Source organism: Bos mutus, chromosome 3 (genome assembly GCF_027580195.1).
Source record: "Bos mutus isolate GX-2022 chromosome 3, NWIPB_WYAK_1.1, whole genome shotgun sequence".
NCBI classification, from domain to species: Eukaryota; Metazoa; Chordata; class Mammalia; order Artiodactyla; family Bovidae; genus Bos; species Bos mutus.
Window position 1 is genome coordinate 75,838,542 of NC_091619.1, and position 13,118 is coordinate 75,851,659.

Sequence of the window (13,118 nt, forward strand, 5' to 3'; positions counted from 1 at the left end):
TTAGATTACAGAAATATCTTACCTATTTTTGCCTTAACTAACAGCAACATGATGATAAAAATAAGTGCCAGTGAGCACCCGCCAACTGTATGTGCCATGAACAGTCAATTCTGGAATACACCTCTGTATGTTTCCTTGTAAAAGAAGACAAATTCATTCATGTTAAATACATTCAGAAAATACCACAACCAAAACAATTCAGAGGGCTTAAAATGCTCCTTTAATTTACTCTGTGTTGTTAAGAGACTTTCTAAAAAATGATGTTTAAAACCAATAAACTAAAAATCTTAGCCACCTCTAACCCTCATGTCATTTAAGCTTCTTGGGGTCAGCAAAGAGTAAGCGAAGAGATCTGACCTATGGAGTCCTTTAGAACTGGGTTTAAATACTTTGAGCCTATGGGCAAGTTACTTAATCTGAGATTCAGTCTCACCCAAAGCTTTTTCCTTCCAAACAAGTCTGGGTCATCAGAGTCAAATGTACTAGTGTTAAAATTCCAAGAGTAGTGAGAATTTCTGATCTAGTCATGTGCTCCTGGAAGTAACAGGAGATTAAAAAGTGGTTCATAACCACTACTACCCCGCACACTCCAGAACTCAGTAAAAGACTGATTTCCTTGGCAGTAAGAAAAGAATTCCAAGGGTTCCAAGGGGGCTGTTTGGGTTTTCCATAAGTTCATTTTTACTTGTTTGCTTGTTTATTCATTACTTATTTAGTTTACTGAATATTTTTATCTTAAATGATTTGGAAAATGCAAGTTGGTGATTTCTGTTTGTTTCCAAATATAAACCTAAGGAATGGCTCTAGCAAATTCTCTAAATTCTATCAAAAGTGGGCCAGAAATTCAAGAAGCAGGCTGAAAAGCTGTGTGATGCTGGGCTGTTGGCAACCAGCCAATGTCCACCTCTTATTCCCATGCCCAGAAATGTGCCAGAATACCACTGGAGAGCCTCAGAAAAGTTCACTTATTCATTCAACAGTGATGGTTACCTTTCATCTGCCAGGTGCGGTGTTCAGTGCTAGAGATACTACAGTCCTGCTCTAGCTGGCTTCCTGGAAACTATCCCCTAGCTTTTTTGACTCCTGTATTTAGCATCTTTTCAATAGCCTTTTCTGGTGGCTCATCCTTTTTCTCCTGACTTGAAAGTCTTGGAGGACCTCAGCACTCAAGACATTTTCTTTTTCTCTATTTCTACTCTTTCCTGAGGGGTTTCATCTGGTCTCTTGGCTCTCAACACCATCTGTAAGCTAGACTCTCAGATACTTATCTTCAGCTCAGACACTGCACTGAGTGCCAGTCTCCTATGTCTGTCTCCTTGGCATCACTTCTCAGATGTGACTACTCCATATTAACATGTTCAAATTGAACTTTGGTCTCCTTTCTCCAAACTGGTTCTTTCTCTAGCCCTTTCTACCTCCGTGAATAAAATTTTTATCCTGTGAATTGCTAAAAAGAACCTAGCTGTCCTCCTTCATTGCACCCTCTCATACCCCACAGCCAAATCACCATTGCTACTGCTAAATCACTTTAGTCGTGTCCGACTCTGTGCAACCCCGTAGACGGGAGCCCACCAGGCTCCCCCGTCCCTGGGATTCTCCAGGCAAGAACACTGGACTGGGTTGCCATTTTCTTCTCCAATGCATGAAAGTGAAAAGTGAAAGTGAAGTCACTCAGTTGTGTCCGACCCTCAACGACCCCATGGACTGCAGCCTTCCAGGCTCCTCCATCCATGGGATTTTCCAGGCAAGAGTACTGGAGTGGGGTGCCATTGCCTTCTCCGTTAAGTCCTGTCAATTTTACCTCCTGAATATATCACAGATCAGTCCTTTCACCGTCCTCACCCCAGTCCAAACCTCAGTTGTCATCTCCCCGCCAGATGACTGCAGGAGCTCCTTAATGTGTCTCTCTAGTCCATCCCTGCCCCTTTCTAAGTCATTTTCACATAGCTGACTACCTTAGAAACATAAATTGGATTATGTTCCCTGCTTGGTATCATCTCTATTTAAAACCCATCAGTGGATCCCCCTGCTGTTAGAAAAAAAATCCCAAATTACCATACATTACTCTCTCAGCCACTGGCTGGCTTCACGTCTCCTGTCTTGCCACCATGATTTGCTTTTTTTTTTTGCCTTGCTGTTCTGCTTCATTCACATTGGCCTTCAGATTGTTCCTTGAACAAGACATGCCCTCTGCTGCTCCGGGAACCTTGTACTTTTCATTTCCTCTGCTAGAATCCTCTTCCCCTGGCTCTTAGTGGCTGACTGACTTACATCCTTCAGATCTCAGATCATGTGTCACTTCCTCAGAGAGCCCCTCTCTGACCACTCAGCCAAAGTGGTCTTGCCCAGTTCTTTTCTACACATCACCTTACTTACATCATCAAACAATCTCCTGTTTTGATTGCTTATCAGTCATCTACCTTTCTGTTAGAATTTAAGCCACCACAAGAGCTGGAACATTGACTGTCTTGCTCGCTGCTGTATGTGAGCACTTGGGCATGGAAAAGAAAGGCCTTATAAGCATTGAAAGAAAGAAGGGAAGGAGGGAGGGAGGGGGAAGGAATATGAGTTATAGAAAATCCCCTATAAACATCCCTGTGGGCCCTGTGGAGCATAGTGCTCCACCAAAGATGTCCATGCTCTAATCCACAGAACCTGTGAATAAATACATTGTGTTACATGACAAAGGGATTTTGGAGATGTGATTAAAGTTAGGGACCCTGAGGTACGGTGATTACCCTGGATACCCAAGTGAAAATCTGCTAGTCTCTTAGTCATGTCTGACTCTTTGTGACCCCATGGACTGTTGCCCACCAGGCTCCTCTGTCCATGGGATTCTCCAGGCAAGAATACTGGAGTGGGTTGCCATTCCTTTCTCCAGGGGATCTTCCTGACCCAGGGACTGAACCCAGATCTCCTACATTGCTGGCAGATTCTTTACTATCTGAGCCACCCACAAGGGCCCAACCTAATTGTATGAGTCCTTAAAAGTGGATGAGGGGGGCGAAGAATTGGTCAGAGAGCCATGATGTGAGGACTGTGGCTGCTGCCTTTGAAGATGGAGAAAGGGGCTGTGGGCCAAAAAACATGGTCGCCTCTGAACTCTGGAGATGAATCTCAGTTTGCAGAAAATATAACATGTATTCTCTGGGCCTCAGTTTAAAATGTCTGAAAAACACTGACCTAAATTGAAATCTGACAGTTCAGCTCTCTCTAAATCATAAAGGCCAAGGTCATAGCATTCAGTGGCTTCTGTGACTGGTAATTCCTGTGGTCATCACCAGCTACATCCTCCACTACTGACACTATTGCCTAGCAACACTGAGCTGCTCCTGGTTCCCCCACACATCCCATGCCACTTCATGCTTCTGTGTCTTTGTTCATGGTATTCTCCTACCTTTCCACTGTTCTTGGACTCCCTAAGTCTTCCTCATGTATCCCAACTCAGCTCAGACACTTTTTATTCTGTCATTTACTCGATAAATAAGAATTTAGCAATTGCCAGGTGCCAAGGACTTGAGAGTGGAGAACAAGACAGAGTTTCAGCTTGCATGGAGCCAATATTTTGGAGTAGGTAGACAAAAAGTAAATAAATAACAAACAGATACATTCAGATAACAACAAAAGATTAAGAGAGGCTAAGGGGAGAGAGTCCCTGGGGAGCAGAGAAGCTGGACAATGAAGGCCTTTCTAGGAGGTGAAACTTGAGCTGCGATCAGCACAGGCCAGGTGAAGGCTCAGAAAGACTTTTCCTGGCAAAATAAATATTGAGTGCAAAGCCTGAAGGCAGAGGAACGGGCTTGCTATGGTTGAGGCACAGAAATAAGGTCAGAGTAGCTGGGGAAAGTAACTGTGTGCAGAGTCATATGAAATGAAATTGTAGAAGGCAGGAGCCAGATCTGCCATGGATTTGTTTGCCATGGAAAGGAGCCTGGATTTTACTCTCCAATCAATGGGAAACCACTGTGCATAATTAGTGGTTTTATTTATTTAGCTGGGTTTTAGTTAGGGAGAAACAAGATACGAATTACATAAAACATACACACAAATACAAAAGCAAACAGAAAAACTAGTCTTGGCTCCATGTATGGAGGCTGGAGTAGAAGCAAGTGGACCAGTTAGGAAGCCAACTGGGAACACCCAGGTAGGCAATCCTGGTGATGTGGACCAGAGGGATAGCAGCAGAGATGGAAAGAAGTAGCCAGATCTTACAAGCCTTACTGATGTCTTTTGGTCAGACTGTATCTTGTATCCTACTTGTATCTTCATATCATTCTGGCATCCTCCTATCTTAGCACCTGCCATAGTAAGTAGAACTAATTTCTTCAGGTATCTGCCTGTCTCTTCCATTATCTTGCAAGCTCCTCATGGGCAGAAGCCACAGTTTGTGGCACATAGAAGACATGTGCTGGCAAATTCCCTGGTGGTCCAGTGGTTAAGACTCTAGCCTTCCAATGCAAGGGGCACAATTTGATCCCTGGTGGAGGAACTAAGAGTCATGTCACATAGCAAAAAAATAAAAAAAAGTATTTAGGACCAACATTGTCCACATCCAGATAGTGATGTTTAAAAATAAAAGACACATGCTGAACTGAATGAAATTTAAATGGTTTTTCTGTTTTTTGCTTCTAGTTAGTTTAAAATGACTACAGTACATTAAAACTACATTACATCTCATTTTGCTACCTTTTGTTGTAGCTATCTTAGTTCAGTTTAAAATTAGTTTTCATTAAACTTTGGAATATTCTGGCATAAAGGAAATAATGGATTGAACTAGAAGATAACTGAATGAACAGATATACAGGGATTAGGGGTTTCTGCTTCCTAACTGCAAAGGGTGTCCACAGTGTATTATTTTTCAATGTGCATTGCAACTTATGAAGTTATAACATTCTCCGAATAGTAAAATATTAGTTGGTTATAATAAGAATTTTTTAAATGTACATATGTATATGAAATATATATATATACACCTACATATGAAATAGGCAAAATAGAGGATTTGAGTTTACATAGTACACTGATCCAAACACAAATATGCTTATTTTCTCTGAATGACCAGGTAAAACAATTTCTTCATTTATAAGAAACAACCCCAAAGACCTTCAAGTAAATGAGGTATCTTCCAATAAAATGAAACCTTCTATCAACTGTAAACATCCTTCATACAGTCTGCCTGGAGGGTCGATATTAAAACTACAACTCTGTCTTGAATCAGAAAATCAAAGTGTGCTGTCATTGACTCATCACTCAAGTGGTGACAGTTTCCACACAATGAAAACAACGTCTCAGTGAGTGAGGCAGGGACCAGCCAGAAATACAGTCACTGGCAGGAGGGCAGAGAAAGAATTCCCCCTCCATGAGCCTTTCTTTCCCCACTGCTCCAGGAAGAAGCACAAAATAAGCAGCTACTTCAAAATCATATTTGACTAGGCTAGGAAAAACTCTCATCAAGGGTGGTAATTTCATGTAGGCAGGAACTCTTCCTACTTCCACACTACTTTTTTTCTGTAGTGCCATAGTAAGCTCAAGGAGCAGCATGGTATGGTGGAAAAGAAAAAGGCTAGAGAGTCTCAGTTCCACTGTGTGCTGTTAACTGTCAGGGTGCCATTTACTCATTCATGCCAAGAGTACAGGGATACCTACGTAGACCAAGTTACTGGGAGGATGAATATGTCCATGGCATGGACTCCTAAGAATATCCAGCACAGGGTAGGCACTCCACTGAGACTAGCTCCCCCATTTCCTTCTGGATCCAGGTTTTGCCTTTCTTTTCTAAATCGCTTATGACTTTCAACGTACTTGAATTATATGTTTTGTTAGACTAGGTAAAAGGTCATGTGTTAGTTAATCTTAACCCTGGCTTTCATAGAATTTAAGAACTCAGAGGAAGAAGGAACCTCAAAGATTAGCTAATAATAACCATGCCCTACTGCTCCCCTCCCCTCCCAACAGCTGACATTTGAGTCTGGGCCACCACAGAACAAGAAAGTGATTGTTTTGAATGTGCATGAAGGCTGTCTGCCTTACAAATACAGACCATTAATTACCCAGTTGATTTGCTGAGGCAGGGTACAAAATCCTTCTCTTCTGCTGGCAAAGTAATGGGCAGGTCCTATGTCTTACTGGTGGCAAATCAGCATATAAAGACAACACTTTGGAAGTCATATATTCTACATTCCTCATTTTATAGGTAGATAAACTGAGCCCTAAAGAAAGGAAGCAACTTGCCAAAGGTCACATTAATAGCAGAATCCAGATCAGAATGATGGTCTTATAATTTCTAATCCAACATTACTTCTTGCAGCTGCAATTGCTTCTGATCAGTAGCAATAGTAGCAGCATAAAACTAGAACTAGAACTAATATGAACAATGCTCTTAGTACTAATAGGAATTTGTTTGTTGATCTCTTATTATGGTCATTGCACATTACATCCAGTCTTTAGGATACCCATCTAGTAAAGCACTTACAGTGCCTAATGCTTTAGTGTTCAGAAGGTTGAATCACCTACTTCCCTCAAACAAAGATCAAATGACAAAACCTAGTGTATGCACAATATGTATCCATTTCTAATGACCTATTCCACTGTAAGGATAGAAAAGGAAAAGTCCACCAAATAGCTAACTTGAAACTCAGCCTTTGGAGCCAAACTTCTCCTCCTCAAGCCTTTCACAAGTGATGTTATGAAAAAGAGTTCCTTACCCAAAGCATCATCTCCATTTTGCTTCTAAGACTACTATTTGTTGAAAAGTCTAACAAGCCATAATATGGACAAATCCTGGCCCACAAGTCCTAGATTATCAAATCAGCCCGTTCATAATGTCATGTCAGATGGTGTAATGCAGGTACGGTCAGCTGTGTCTGACTCTGTGACCCAATGGACTGTAGCCCTCCAGGCTCCTCTATCCATGGGATTTCCCAGGCAATAATACTGGAATGGATTGTCATTTCCTCTTCCAGGGGATCTTTCCAATTCATGGATGAAACCCATGTCTTCTGAGTCTTCTGTATTCAGTTCAGTTCAGTTTAGTCGCTCAGTCATGTCCGACACCCTGAGACCCCATGAATCGCAGCACGCCAGGCCTCTGTCCATCACCAACTCCCGGAGTTCACTCAGACTCAACGTCCATCGAGTCAGCGATGCCATCCAGCCATCTCATCCTCTGTTGTCCCTTTCTCCTCCTGCCCCCAATCCCTCCTAGCATCAGAGTCTTTTCCAATGAGTCAACTCTTCGCATGAGGTGGCCAAAGTACTGGAGTTTCAGCTTTAGCATCAGTCCTTCCAAAGAAATCCCAGGGCTCATCTCTTTCAGAATGGACTGGTTGGATCTCCTTGCAGTCCATGGGACTCTTAAGAGTCTTCTTCAACACCACAGTTCAAAAGCATCAATTCTTCGGCACTCAGCCTTCTTCACAGTCCAACTCTCACATCCATACATGACCACAGGAGAAACCATAGCCTTGACTAGACGGACCTTTGTTGGCAAAGTACTGTCTCTGCTTTTGAATATGCTATCTAGGTTGGTCATAACTTTTCTTCCAAGGAGTAAGTGTCTTTTAATTTCATGGCTGCAGTCACCATATGCAGTGATTTTGGAGTCCCCAAAAATAAAGTCTGACACTGTTTCCACTGTTTCCCCATCTATTTCCCATAAAGTGATGGGACCAGATGCCATGATCTTCATTTTCTGAATGTTGAACTTTAAGCCAACTTTTTCACTCTCCACTTTCACTTTCATCAAGAGGCTTTTTAGTTCCTCTTCACTTTCTGCCATAAGGGTGGTGTCATCTGCATATCTGAGGTTATTGATATTTCTCCCGGCAATCTTGATTCCAGCTTGTGCTTCTTCAGGCAGATTCTTTATCACTGTGCCACCTGGAAATGCCAGATGGCTTAAAGGGGAAGGAAAGTAACCATGTCAACCCCCTCTGCTTTTTCTTCTTTTTAACCAACAGTTCCAACCGCCATTACATGAGCCAAATTGGACACACACCTGTTTTTCTTTCTCATGCAGCTGCTGACGCTCTCTTGAACTTTGGCTTATCTCACCAGTAAGCATCTGTAGTCCTAATTTTACCCATGTACAGGAACTTTCTACTTTTGCTTTCTTCTCTTGAATTCAAGGGTTCCTTCCGCCCCCTTTTTTTTAAATTTCAGAGTGTTTTCTCCTTTCCCTCTTTATGATTTTTTTTAATCATTTTCCTTAACAAAGATCTCCTTTGCTTTTCTCCCTTCTTTCCTATTTTTCTAGAATGTTCTATTTCTCAGTCCTATTTGTTTCATTTCCACTTCAGATATATCACACTGGACATAACAGGCAGGCTCCAGACATATTGTGTGTAAACAAATTACATTTAAAACTTATTAGGGAATCTTATCAGGACCCAACTGCAGAATCATGTGTACTGTGAACTGCCTTATAAATTGAACAATCACTCCTACAATAGAGAAATAAAAAGGAAATAAAAGAATAAGACATGACATGGATGGAGTCTTGAAAACACAAGGTACTTTCAAATCAACTGGTGTTATTTGCAATGTTTTTTATTTCTTCGTTTAACTCCACAAGGCTACAATTTTCAAGGCACTTGTTCAATTAAGTTTCAACAATCCAACCTTCTCTATTTTCACTCTCTGCATACTTCAAGAGTTATAAATAAAAGAAGCCATCTTTTCCTGGAGAGGATGGTATTCTGAAAACAGCATGGTGTGTGGTGCCAGAGGACCATCCTGGGGCTGGGTGCCATCCTGGTTTTTCCACTTCTATTTGTGTCATTGCAAGTAACTTTGAAAAATGGCAATCCATATTTATTGAGAAAATTAAATCTCTCTCTCTCTTAACTTTTCTTCATTAGTTTATTGGAAAGGTCTCTCCTTGGACACATTCAACCTTGAAGTCTCTATTTGTGGGCAATGGCATGGGAGTGGCAGGCTTATCCTTGGATCTTGTAACATCTTGGCAAGTTTTGTAACATCAATCCCTGAGTGTTTCCTGAGTGCTATGAGGCATTAAAAACATTAAAACACATTATGATTACTTTGTTCTAATAGTTTTCTAGGAATTTCACAATTATCTTAATATCATTGGAGGCACTCTGGGTGGGGGCTGGGGGGACTAAACAATACAATACTCCTCAAGGCTTCTTCTATAAACTAATAATTCAGCCCAAATGTATGCACTAACAACCTCATGTTTCAGCATCTCTGCCTGATGTTTTACTTAATATTTTCCTTTTCTTCTGCATATTACTGCAAAAGAGATGTAAATTAAGATTCTAGTCTTAATAATCTTTTATAGGCATTTACTTAGCAATTTACCAAAATGCAGAGTTTTTAATATTTGCTTTCCTACTAAATAGTTAACTATTGGTATTTCTATTCTACAAGTGGAGAAATCTGCTAGTTGATCACAATAATAAGAAAAACAAGAAGTAAATTCAGAATTAGATAAATTAGAACTACCTTCCATGCTTGAGTTTCCTCAATTATAAAATAAAAATAGCACCTACTTTACAGGATTATTGTGGGAGTTAAATGAGAAGCTCTTAGCAAAAGTGCCTGGTATATAGCAAGAGCTCAGTAAATATTATCATCCATTATTATTCTTATTATAAGAAAAAAGATAATATCACTTATCAAGGACATTGTTAGAATCAAGTTAGACAGTCTTGCTTTTTGACCTCTCTCTTGGCCCATTCATCTGGCTTACCACTGAAGGATTAGTTTGATTAAAACTAGATACTATTCCTGCTACATAAAAGGTGATTTTATGCCACCTATCATTTATGACAAAGTGGCTCAGCCATAAAGAATCCATCTGCAATGCAGGAGGTGCGGATTCAATCCCTGGGTCGGGAAGATCCCCTAGTGAAGGAAATGGCAACCCACTCCAGCTTTCTTGGCTGGGAAATCCCATGGACAGAGGAGCCTGGTGGGCTATAGTCCCCAGGGTCGTAAAAGAGTCAGGCACAACTTTGCGACTGAGCATGCACACAGTTTTAACTTGAGGACAGGAACTGAGACTTACATTTCTTTATATTTATTACAACGATGAGCTGCTGCTGCTGCTGCTGCTGCTAGGTCACTTCAGTTGTGTCTGACTCTGTGTGACCCCATAGACGGCAGCCCACCAGGCTCCCCCGTCCCTGGGATTCTCCAGGCAAGAATACTGGAGTGGGTTGCCATTTCTTTCTCCAATGCATGAAAGTGAAAAGTGAAAGTGAAGTCGCTCAGTCGTATCCAACTCCTAGTGACCTCATGGACTGCAGCCTACCAGGCTCCTCCGTCCATGGGATTTTCCAGGCAAGAGTACTGGAGTGGGGTGCCATTGCCTTCTCCGACAATGATGAGCACAATGTCTTGAACATAACAGATTTTCAATACATACTTAAAAAACATTTTTACCATTAGCAAAGAGCACCGCTATGTTCCAAGGACAAAGGAAATTGGACAAGGCTTCGTTGGGATTTGGCTTTCTTTCTTTGGGATTTAGCCTACATACATGTACATGCAGAAGTTAAGAGCAGTGTTGCAAGTGTAATTGCAAAGATGACAAATAACTGGCCAAAGAACAAAGCAGGTACAACAACAACAAAAAGTCCACAATTGAGAAATGATTACATTTCTACATTTCTACAACATCTACTGTATTTATAGGATTTTTCTCCCATAAAAATCTCATATGTGCTTTAGAATTTTTCTACACTGTAACTCAATTCTAATGCAGGAAAGATTCAGATCAGATCAGTCTCTCAGTCGTGTCCGACTGTTTGCGACCCCATGAATCACAGCACGCCAGGCCTCCCTGTCCATCACCAACTCCCAGAGTTCACTGAGACTCATGTCCATTGAGTCAGTGATGCCATCCAGCCATCTCATCCTCTGTCATCCCTTCTCCTCCTGCCCCCAATCCCTCCCAGCATCAGAGTCTACGCTTGCTAAAATTTGGGGATTTATGTAAGCATCATGACATTCAAAAAACATGATACATGATAAAAGAATGTTGCAAATTCTTTACCAGTCTTCTGTGCTCAAGAAAGTGACAGTAATGAGTTGAGAATTTCATATAAAAATGGAGGGGAAGAGTGTCAGCTCTCAGCCACTAAGGTCCTTTTAGTTATATGCTGGCCACAGAAATAGGGCACTGTACCATTCGTTGCTAATGGGAACTTGAATCTAATGTTTGTTTACCAAGTGGAAGTGGATATAATGTTCTGAGTCAGAGGTGCAAAGGCAAGAAGCACAGAGTCTGGAGCCAGAAATCTGTAACCCACTATCTGTGTGAAAGTTTCCACATTTGTAAAATGGGAATACTGGGTTTTTAAAGAGTTACACAGTATAACAATGATACCCAAGGGCCAAGTACATAGTAAGTGCTCAATGATTTTTATTCACATGGGACATACACGGAAGGGATTATAACAAACCTTTAGAGTTTTAAAAAAGGCTAAAGTCTAATTTTGCCCTGTTCTTTAGACTATACCATGGAAAAAACTCTTTGCATGGGTTTGGATTGCTGTTCATAAAACTGAGATCTAATCATAGGGATACATAATCTTTTTCAAAGCTTTTATTTAGTGCCCTTCAACCAGGTGAAAAGGGCCTCCCTAAAGAGACATCTCAGATGAGAGAAGAGTCTGGCCAGGCGGCTGGTCCCAAAGCATTCTGCTAGTGACTGGCCAGGTGGGGACTTTGGGTCTACAGAGGCCCCAGACAAGTGCGGAGAAAAGGAGAATTCACCCCTATGCAAGACCAAGTTAAGATTCCTCAATATCTTAATCACAGAAGGTCTGCTTTCGGGCCCCGAGTCACTCCCGTGGGCCTTGTCCAAGGCTAGAGGGGTGCCCGCTGCCCTTTCCACAAGCCACCCGCGCATCCTCCACTGAGCACGCCCACCCATTCAACAAGCTCAGTGGAGGATGAATCTGAGCGCCCCCTCCCCTCCATCTGACCCCCTACCCCAACCCGGCACCCTCCTGCGAATAGCCCGCCAGGACCTTGGTTAGAAGGGGTCGTCCCCTAACCCCCCTCCACAGGAGAAGCGAGGCACGCAACCCTGGGGTCTCTGGTGCCCCGACCCCACCCAGCCCCGGTCACTCACCGCGCGCGTCGCCTGCCCGCGGCTCCGCTGCGGGGCGGCGCGGAGCCTGTGGCCGGGGTGCTGTGGGGCGCACGTGCCGCGCCGGCCGAGTGCGCTCCGGGCGTCCCGGTGCCGGCGCCTACCCCGCCGCCAGCCCGGGTGTGGGTGCTCCAGCGCTGGGGCGCGCGGGGACGTGAGGCGGGCGGGGCCCGGGCAGTGGCGGTGGCTGGGACCTTCGGCTGAGGGAAGGCAACTGCGCGGTCAGCGGTGGAAGCCGGCCGGGTTCCTCCCGGCGAGCTGTGTCCGTGTGTCCCAGAGCAAGGTAATTACCGCTCCACACCTCTGGTTCCCCTTCGGTACACGAGGGTCGGAAAGCCCGGCTCATCAGCCTGAGCGAGGGCTCACCGGGTTGGGCAGGTAAAGTAAGCGCCAGGGTGTGAAAAGCACCACAGAATCGTGTTCTTGCCACAGGAAAGCGGCACTTCGTTGACACTCTTTAGAGAACTTTCCTCAGAGATGTTCTTCCTCTGTGCTTGCCCAGCGCTTACGACACCGCGGTTTCCAAACGGGGCTGTGTGAAAGACTGGATGTAGGAAGAAAATACTAGAAATTTCATTGGTGTTTGGTAACTAAAAAGTAAGGGAAAATGTACATTTAGTAGTTGGTATGACCCCGACCCTAAATGGTCCCATGTTCCATATATATATTTTTAAACACTTATTTATTTATTTGGCTAAATAAATAAATTTGGCGGACTGTTAGTTGGGCCATGTGGAATCTAATTCCCCCTCCAAGAATCGGACCGGGCCCCCTACAGTGGGTACCGGGAGTCTTAGCCACTGGACCATCAGGAAAATCCCATGTTCCATATGTTGTAAGTGGGGTTCTGAGGGAGGAGGGGAAACTGCCCAAAATGCAGAGGGGATGACAGAGGTGACTTTACTTATGACAATATTTCATTGAATCTAGGAATTCAACTGTAAGACTGTTTTTTTATATACTAGGAAGAAATAAAAAGAACTGTCACATAAAACTT

At 42.9% G+C, this 13,118-nt stretch overlaps 1 protein-coding gene across 1 annotated transcript in view; it reads right to left on the reverse strand.

The window, feature by feature from the left end:
- IL12RB2 (interleukin 12 receptor subunit beta 2) overlaps positions 1-12,543 on the reverse strand; it is an 86,467-nt gene extending 73,924 nt beyond the window's left edge. The window contains exons 1-2 of the mRNA XM_070367871.1: positions 12,104-12,543; positions 23-134 (exon numbers count right to left, since the gene is read on the reverse strand). Coding sequence (XP_070223972.1) covers positions 23-98 — 76 coding nt within the window. The 5' untranslated portion in view covers positions 99-134; positions 12,104-12,543. The remainder of the gene's footprint in view (positions 1-22; positions 135-12,103) is intronic.
- Positions 12,544-13,118: the final 575 nt, after the last annotated feature.